Source organism: Otolemur garnettii, unplaced genomic scaffold (genome assembly GCF_000181295.1).
Source record: "Otolemur garnettii isolate 467f Iridium unplaced genomic scaffold, OtoGar3 scaffold00178, whole genome shotgun sequence".
NCBI classification, from domain to species: Eukaryota; Metazoa; Chordata; class Mammalia; order Primates; family Galagidae; genus Otolemur; species Otolemur garnettii.
In genome coordinates this window covers 900,041-909,062 of record NW_003852573.1, presented here as the reverse complement: position 1 = coordinate 909,062, position 9,022 = coordinate 900,041, and the positions used below count along the sequence as shown (strand labels likewise).

Here is a 9,022-nt window from a genome sequence, read left to right as displayed (position 1 = left end):
AAAAAAAAAAGAAAGAAAGAAATTATCAATAAATATGAATGTCAGAATAGAAAACATATTGAGTCTAGAGTTGAATAGATCTGGGTTTAAACTCCAGCTCCATTAATTATTAGATGTGTGAGTTTGGACAAGTAATATTTTTGAGCTTCAGTGTCCTCACATGACCTGTGCAACCTCCCACGCTAGGCTTTAAGTGATCTGCAGCTTCCACTTTTGTGGACCCAGCTGCCTGTCATGAGGAAGATAAGCTCCATGGAGAAGCCACTTAGAACCACAGTGCTCCAGTTTCACAGCCCCCAGCTGAGCGCTCAGCTGACACCGGCACTAACTGAGCCACCTGAACGCCCGAGCCCAGTGGAACCACCAGATGACTACAGCCCCAGGTAACAACACAAGCAGCAGAGTCTGCTGTGGAGTCCAGTTCAGGATACCAGAAACAAAATCTCACAGAACACAAAAATCAGTTGACATAATTTATCTCATCAACAGGCTAAAGAAGAAACATAAGATGATCAAGAAATTAAAAAAAAAAAAATTAGCAAAATCCAACACCACTGTGAGGGTTAATTTTCTGTGTCAACTTGACTGGGTCATGGGGTGCTAAGATTAAACACTATTTCTAGGTAAGTCTGTCAGGGTAGTTCTTGATGAGATTAGCATTTGAATCACTGGACTGAGTAAAGTAGATTGTTCTCTTTAACGTGGGTAGGCATCATCAAATTCCTTAAGAGCCTATGAATAGAAAGAAAGAGAGGAGAAGGAAAGAAGTTTGCCCTCTCTTGTGTTCTTACTGCTTATGCTAGGTCATATTACCTTATCTTCTAATGGGACTCAGACTGGGGGTTATACCAGTGGCTACACTAGTTCCCAGACCTTTGGATTCAGACCACCAGCTTTCCTAAGTCTACAGCTTGCAAACAGCAGATTACAGAACTTCTTAGCTTCATAAATGCATGAGCCAATTCCTTGTAATACATCTCCTTTTATATCTTTATCTATCCTATTGGTTCTGTTTCCCTGGAGAACCCTGACTAATACACACTTTCATAATCTCTTAGAAAACCCAGAAAAGAGGAGACCTTCCTTAACTGAATAAAGGGCACCTACAAAAAAGTGTACAGCTAGCACCAGACTTCATGGTGAGAAACTAGGAGCTTTTCCAGTAATATTAGGAAGAAGGCAAGGACGTTCCCTCTCACCGTTCTTTTTCCATATTGTACTCGAAGTCCTAGTTAATGCAATAAGACACAAAGAAAAAGCATATAGATTGAGAAGACAAATTTAAAGTTGTCTTTGAATATGACATGATTATGGAGAAAATCTGAAAGAATCAACAATGACAACAAAAATCCCTTGAAATAACCAAGCATAGCAAGATTGCAGGATATAAGGTATCCATTCTGGTGCTGGATGCTGAGGCTGGGCGTGCATGGGACCATGGCATATATGGGACCTCTCTGTACTTTCTGGCCAATTTTGCTGTGAACCTCAAACTGCTTTTGTTGTTTGAGACAGCCTCACTCTATTGCCCCAGCTGGTCTTACACTCCCAAGCTCAAGCAATCCTTTTGCCTCAGCCTCTTACTCTTCCTAGGGCTGGTCCTGAGTAGCTGGGACTACAGGTATGCAACACAATTCCTTGCTTTAAATGTGCTTTTAAAAATTAAAGTCTATTGAAAAAAGTGAAAATAATCTCCCAGAACAGTGAGAGATAATAAACAGTGGTTATTGTTTTAAATCATAAAGCTGCAGGATAGTTCGTTACGCAGCTGTGGGTAATGACGACACCCGTCTATGGAAGACTGCGGATTAACTGCTAACAGCCATTCCTGCTTTCTTCCTCCAGAGTAGAACACTCTAGATAAATGGCCCCCCAGCCAAAGATTACATCTCCTAGCTTCCCTCCCAGCTAATGTGGTCACAGGATGAGGTTCTGGGGAATGGTCCATAAACAAATATGATATAAGCAGCTTTCAGGTCATGCTCTGAAAGGCAGAGGGCCTCTCCTCTCCTTCCTTTCCACACTTGTGGATGGTCAAAAAGCAAACATGCCAGCAGGAGCTGAAACAGCTCCATGTGTGACCACATGTTGAGGACAGCAAGGGACATGTTAGAAAGAACCAGGGTTTCTCATGCTGTCTAGACACCACACCAGTTATGCACCACTTATTTTGAAGGATAAGTTTCCGCAGCCAGGCCTGTCTTCTAAGTCACATACCATGTCACAGGGCTGTGCTAACCATCAAATGGGGCAAGGCGCATTGAAGTACTTAGCACAGTGCCTGTCAAAGAGCATGTGAGCTCCTTCTACATGGGCTCTGAGAGCTCTGAGGGTCCTGCAGAGAAATGCAGCTATTTTGATGGCCTTGACAAAACTCACCTCTTCCACCTCTGCTCCTTTTTTTTTTAATTTTTTTTTATTTTGAGATAATGTCTCACTCCATCACCCAAGCTAAAGTACAGTGGTATTATCACAGCTCACAGCAACCTCAAACTCCTAGGCTCCAGCAATCCTCCTGCCTCAGCCTCCCAAGTAAGTAGCTGGGACTATAGGTGTGTGCCACTACACTCAGCTAATTTTTCAATTTTTTGTAGAGATGGAGGGGTCTTCCTCTTGCTCTGGCTGGTCTTGAACTCCTGGCTTCAAGCACTCCTCTCGCCTCAGCCTTCCAGGGGGCTAGGATTATAGGTATGAGCCGCCACGCCTGGCCTCTGTTCAGTTTTGATAGGAGATCAGAAAAGCTTGGGGACTTACCTCTGGAGACTTTGTAAACTTCATAGAAAGAATAGAAGTGGAAGCCCAGTGAAGCCAGCAGGTAAAGAGACAGCTCCCATCGGGGCAGCCCTGCTCCTGCCATGAGCACTCCTGATGCTCACGCAGAGTGTTTCTGAGGAAAAGAGACAAAACATTAGACCACAGACAGGACACTAGAGAAGAGTGTCCAACACTCAATTTAGTTGGTCTGCACTCCCAGAGGTCCCACACAACTCAACGTGATACAGACAACCACAGTCGAACCTCCCCACCCAGTAAGCTTACCCCACATGCATACACAGCCTGGCCGCCCTGGGAGCTCCCACAGCCTCCCATAACAGTATACACGAGATCGTTCTCATTCTCTACTCATTGCACGGTACACCTGTCTGCCTCCGTGGAGCGGACCTTCAAAGAGCAGAGACCATGATCTCTGACTCCCCAGCACCTAGCACAGTGCCTGGAATGTAGCAAGTATAGCAAGGGACTACCAGATGCTCTAAAAATAAAAACTGGCTTTAAAACCCCGAATAAAAGAAAAGCACAGATAACCTCTAAACCCCTTCTCAGCCAGCAGACGTACCCTCCTCCTTCTCCCCCTCAGGAGTCATCCCATAGTTGTTCATCTGAATGGACTATTAAAAACTGTTCTGCCTTCTTTGCTCTGTGGACTGCCTCAAGGGGAGTTAAAGACTTAACTCCAGGTGCAGGGCAGGCCCTGCTCACTGCCCATCCCTCAATATTCAATCTTTTTCTTACACATTAATTGAATTTTTTGCTGGATGCATGGATGCCAGACTCAGCACTGCACTGTAGCTATTGTAAACACTGGAATAGTTTCATTCAAAGGCTTATGAATGAAGGGACATGAGACTGTGGCCATCCCCTTCCTTCCCTTTCTTCCTGCTGAACAGAGTTAGAAACAGTCACCTTGGCCAAAGAGGTGACAGCCATATGGAAACCTAAGACAGAGGCACCTCATCCCTTGGCACCCCAGCTTCCCTAAACCACTTATATCTGGACTATTAGATGAAAGAAAAACGCAATTCTAGGTTGTTTAAGCCACCTTATTCTAGATCTCCCTCTCACGGCAGCCATGACTATATTCTAAGTAATAGAGAAAGTAATGGAAATTTAGGCCCTCGAATCCGCAGACAGTCCTGAACATTCCCAAGGAACATAGAGTTAACTAAATTTAAGCCCTTTTATGACCTTCATCGCTTTCCTTAAACCTCTCGAATATGTCCCATTGTAGATGCCAAATTAAGAGCAAAATTTTAAGCCTCACAGAAGCACTTCTAATTTGTGACAGTGACGCCAAAACACAGAATTCACACATCATCTCAGTTTGTTTTCACAACAGCCTGGGGACATGGGTGGAACAAGGGAGGCAGGCATTTTACAAATGAGGAAGGTGATGAGGTTACAGAGCCAGAAATAACCAAGCCAGAACAGAAAGACAAATACTGCATGAGCTCACCTCCACACACACGTGGAGTCTAAGAAAAGTCAAACTCACAGCAACAGAGAGTAGGCTGGTGGTTGCCCAGAGCTGGGGTAGGGGGAGATGTTGGTTGAAAGGTACAAAGTTCCAGTTAGACAGGATGAATTAATTCTAGGCTCTATTGTAGAGCATGGTGACTACACTTAATAATAATGTATCACATACTCAAAAATTATAAGGAAAGTAGATCTTAAATGTTCTCATCATTAAAAAATGCTAAGGGGGTGATGTAATAGATATGTTAATTTCCTATATACATTTCAATGTATATGTATGTCAAAACATCATGTTATATACCATCAATATGTACAGTTTTTATTGATCTAAATAAATGAATAAACAAACAAAATATAAAACTAACTTAGGGCTCAACTTTAAGCCTTTGGACCACCAGCTCCCCACCCCTCCCCTCTGCCACGGCCAGCCCCATTACCACCAGTTTGTGGAGTTACTGGCCCTTACAGCCTGGCTTAGAATCTGCCACACACAAACTCCTTTCTTCAGGCTATCAGGAGACAGAGCAGGGAGAGAAATGAACTTCAGCTTTCATAAACTATGAGGTCAGAAATCACAGTCCTCCACTCAGAGTGCCCCAGGGTCATTACATAAAAGCCACCCAGAAAGTTAGGCCTGGGTTTCTCCTGCAACCTAAGAGATCCAGAAACGATCAGACCCCTGTAAGCCCCTCTAAAGCCTCAGCACTTGCAACAACATTTTCTTGGGTTCTTGCTGTTTTTCAGAACCACTAGTAGATTCATACATTTCTACTTAGACTTGTATCTCTAGAAGAACTTAAGATTTCTGGAACTTTTCTAGTCTTCCTTTTAGTGGGAAGTTAATTTTAACTGCTTGGTTTTACAGCATCAAAGGATGTTAGTATTACACTGGAGGACCTCACCCTACTAAGAATCTGTGATTAGCAAAGAGCAGTGGAATTAGCAACTCCTACTGAAATTTGAATATACATAATCTTACAGATTAAATGAAAGTTCTAAAGCCCTACTCTTCAGAAGCTTTTCAAGGACAGTCTATCTGGGGCAATTGCCCTGCAGGAAGGATTTAACACTTTGGAAACTAGAAAATTCCAATTTTTAACATTTCTCCCCTTAGTGCTACCATTAGCTATACTGTACGGTAAGTCCCCACTTAAGCTTGCTAGTGGGTTCTGCACCTTTAAGTGGAACAACCTATAACCAGACCAGTTTTCTCATCAGCTCATTGATACAAACAAGCGTTAAGTTCCTGTAGCATATTTCTGGTCACAAATGCATCACCAAAATTCTAAATAAAGAGCCACAACACTTCTAATATTATACACTGGAATAAATGTGAGCTATACAAACATTTAAGAGAGATTAATGAGAACAATAGGATCATCATTCACCCCAGTTTTGGTGGATCGTCAGGTGTACCCGTGTAGGGTTAAATAAAGGGACAAAGCACCTGCTTACCACCCACAGTTCAAAGCCACTCACAGTCAGGTCAGGTTCACTGAGCGCTTCTGTGCCGCATCATTTATGGTCGTGCATTTGGATGATTATCCTAGATTTCATGAATTTTTATCTTCCAGTCATTTCTATTTATTCACAGTGAGAACCACCTTTGGAAGGCCGCCATGCCCTGGCAGGGCGCACTCACTCCTATCTGTACACACGCACACTGGGACCCTTTAGACACCTAACAGGCACGGGTTTGGGATGTGGGAAAAAACCAAGAGTACACAGACAGGGGGAGAACCGGCAAGCAGGTGGTGGTTCTGGCAGAGAATCATTTTCTCTTCATCTACTATACTACAATGAAGGAAAAGATGTTATTTAAGGACCAGCTGCAAGTTTTGGAGACATATAAAGATACATAGTAACTAAAAAAAACAAAGAACAAAAAAAGTGAAAAGAAAGATATGTAGTAACTAACAGCAAAACAGCAGGTAATCAGCAGAAAAATTAGCTGTCTCTTCGTTTCCAAAATTTAGAGATTGGATCAAAAAGCCTCCACCTGACAGCATGGATATGTTGGCACCAAACACCCAAAGAGGGACACCCAACGCTGCCACTTATTGGTTAAGAAACTTGGGTAGGCAGCAACTTCCCAGATATGGTGGTTTTTCATAGGGTTTTCGAAGGATTAAATGTAAAATGCTAAGCCCAGAGCAGTCACTAAGTACTCAATAAACATTAGTTAGAAGTTACCGGGCAGTGAATTTCATTTATCAGGAGCCTACCTACCCGGAACTCTGGTTTTCTTACTGAATGGAAGAAATGTAACTGACCTTCACTGGGCGTGGCCATCCGACCTACATCTAGACCTCTTTCAGCAGGTTGGCATCGCCGGAATTTTCGTTAATGTTTCCCTCCTCTTTCTGTTCCCACACCCGACTCAGGACCAAACTGTACTGTGGGGACCACCCAGAAACTGTCTACCCAGGGTCTCTTCCCCACCACCTCTCTGCTTATTCCCCAAGGGGATATTCAGTACTCTGAACTTTGTGTTGTCACTCTCTCCACCACATGAACCACCTCACACCAACATTCTCATAGACTTCTTTTTTGAGAACTTTTTTTTTTTTAAAGTAACAAGAGTCTCACTCTGTTACTTAAGATGGAGTGCAGTGGCATGATCATAGTTCACTGTAACCTCAAACTCTCGGGCTCAGGTGATTCTCCTGCCTTGGCTAATTTTTAAATTTTTTGTGGGGACAGAGTCTTGCTATGTTGCCTGGGCTAGTCTTGAACGTCTGGCCTCAAGCGATCCTCTCGTGTTGGCCTCCTAAAGGGCCAGGATTATAAACATGAGCCACTAAACCCAGCCTCAGACATCTTTCTTAACAAATCTTTTTTCCTCACACCTCCCTTTTGAACTTCTGCCCAATTAACAAGGTCTGACAAGATCATGAACTTGCCGCTGCGTGCTTACATTGGCAGCACTGTGTGAACAACTCTGTAAGGCTTCATAACCTTGGCATATCAGCGTCTCACAGTTATGTTCATGTCAATGCATGGTGATGTCTTGCCAAGTGGTGTTCGTTATTACTGCATGTTTTTGTGTGCCATCAGGAGAATATCAGAGCTTGAATTAGAGCAATGGACAGACATTCATAAATGTCTTGTCAAACTTGGCAAGAGTAGACTTGAAATCAGGGACATGTTAGCACCAGCTCACACATCATAGTCTGTGAGGGAGTTTTTAGCCAGTAAACAAATAACTGTATTAAAACAGCCTCCCTATTCACCTGATCTGGCCCCCAGTGACTTATTTCTTTACCTTATTTCTTTACCTTTTCAACAAAGGAAATATTGAACAGAAAATGTTTTGATGACATTGAGGACATCCAGGTTAATACAAGAGCTTTGAGACCATTCCAGAAAAAGAGTTCCAAAATTGCTTGAAGGTTAGACTTAGGTGCTGGCATCAGTTCATGGGTTCCCAAGAATACTTTGAAGGTGACCCTAGTCATATTCAGCAATGAGAGTAATGCTTTTTCTAAGAAAATTACTCTATTATTTTTCTCTATTCATTTCAGCTGTGTACACGGAGAGCTAATTAGAGTAGATGTATGTTTTAAGGGGTTGAATGACACAACAGCATGACAGAAAATAAAAGGCACCCATTCGGAAGTATAACTAGAACTTTTTGAAAATGTCCAGGCCCTTACAGGTTCCCAAAATCTCTCTCAGAAAATTCTTAAATTTTGATTTTTCATGTTCTTCTTTACACAGGAGCCATCAGGATGGTGGAGGTTCTTACTCAAATGTGTAAGTGATGCTTCTTATCTGTTTTACATGCATAGATTTAGCCCTGCAGCAACATACCAGGACCTAGGAGGCAGCCTAGAAACTAATCATCAGCTATCATTTCTACAGGAAACAGCCAATCTAGAGGGACACAGCCTGTTTTTGAGCAGGAGTCTACTTGATCAAGCTACAGAAACGAGGTTGCCCCCCTGATGTGTAATAGTGAAGGAGGGTTGTTGGCATGTCAGATTGGGGGAGAGAGGTGAGAACACTTCCATCAGGCTGGGAATGTTGGTGAGGACAGCAAAGAAGGGGAAATGAGGGTAGTGGGGTGAAGGGAGACTGGGAGTCAGGCCCGCGGCAGGGTGTCTTAAACACACAGACTTCAAGTTTGGATTGGTAGCCATGCAGATCCCCACCTGCGGCCCCTCAACTGAATCCAAATGTCACAGAACAAATCACTTTATTAAAAGGATTTGTCTGTAAAATTCTGATTCACTCAAAAAGCTGCACTCCAGGATCCAGAAGGTCACATGTGGTCCCGTGGTTGCAGGTTCTGCGCCTCTAAAAGGTCGGCGATTCAGGCCCTCAGTCAGTCAGGAGAAGATGCTGGGACCAAACCATACAGATGAGGGAAAATTAAGTTGCACTTGGCATCGAACTAGTCCAGGAGTCAGGAGGAAAAAAAGAAGAAAAGAAGGACCACAGAGCAGCAATTCCAAAGCTGTCAGGCTACTGGATCTCAAAGCTGAATGATATTGGTAAGACTAAGAAATCTAATTGGAAAATGTTCTTCTTAAAAAAGTATCTCAAGAATGGAAGAAAAAGTATCTAATGTACACAGCCCTACTTTGAAACTAATTCATAGCTTTTATAGGAATGTCATAACCTAATTATAGCCTTAGAATACGAGAAAGGGGTGGGAGGGGGAGGTGAGGGGGATGGATGGGGGGAGGGAGGGAGATTGGTGGGGTCACCTCTATGGTTTATCTTACAAGGGTACAAGTGAATCTTTCTAAAAGCAGAGTATGAA

At 43.1% G+C, this 9,022-nt stretch overlaps 1 protein-coding gene across 2 annotated transcripts in view; it reads right to left on the bottom strand.

Moving 5' to 3' along the window:
- Window positions 1-9,022, bottom strand: part of HHAT (hedgehog acyltransferase) — a 333,401-nt gene that overhangs the window by 311,203 nt on the left and 13,176 nt on the right. The window contains exon 2 of one of the 2 annotated variants that reach the window (XM_012811853.2): window positions 2,755-2,887. In XM_012811853.2, coding sequence (XP_012667307.2) covers window positions 2,755-2,857 — 103 coding nt within the window. In that variant the 5' untranslated portion in view covers window positions 2,858-2,887. Of the gene's footprint in view, window positions 1-2,754; window positions 2,888-9,022 lie in introns of those variants that run through there. The other variant, XM_012811851.2, reaches the window with a different exon arrangement.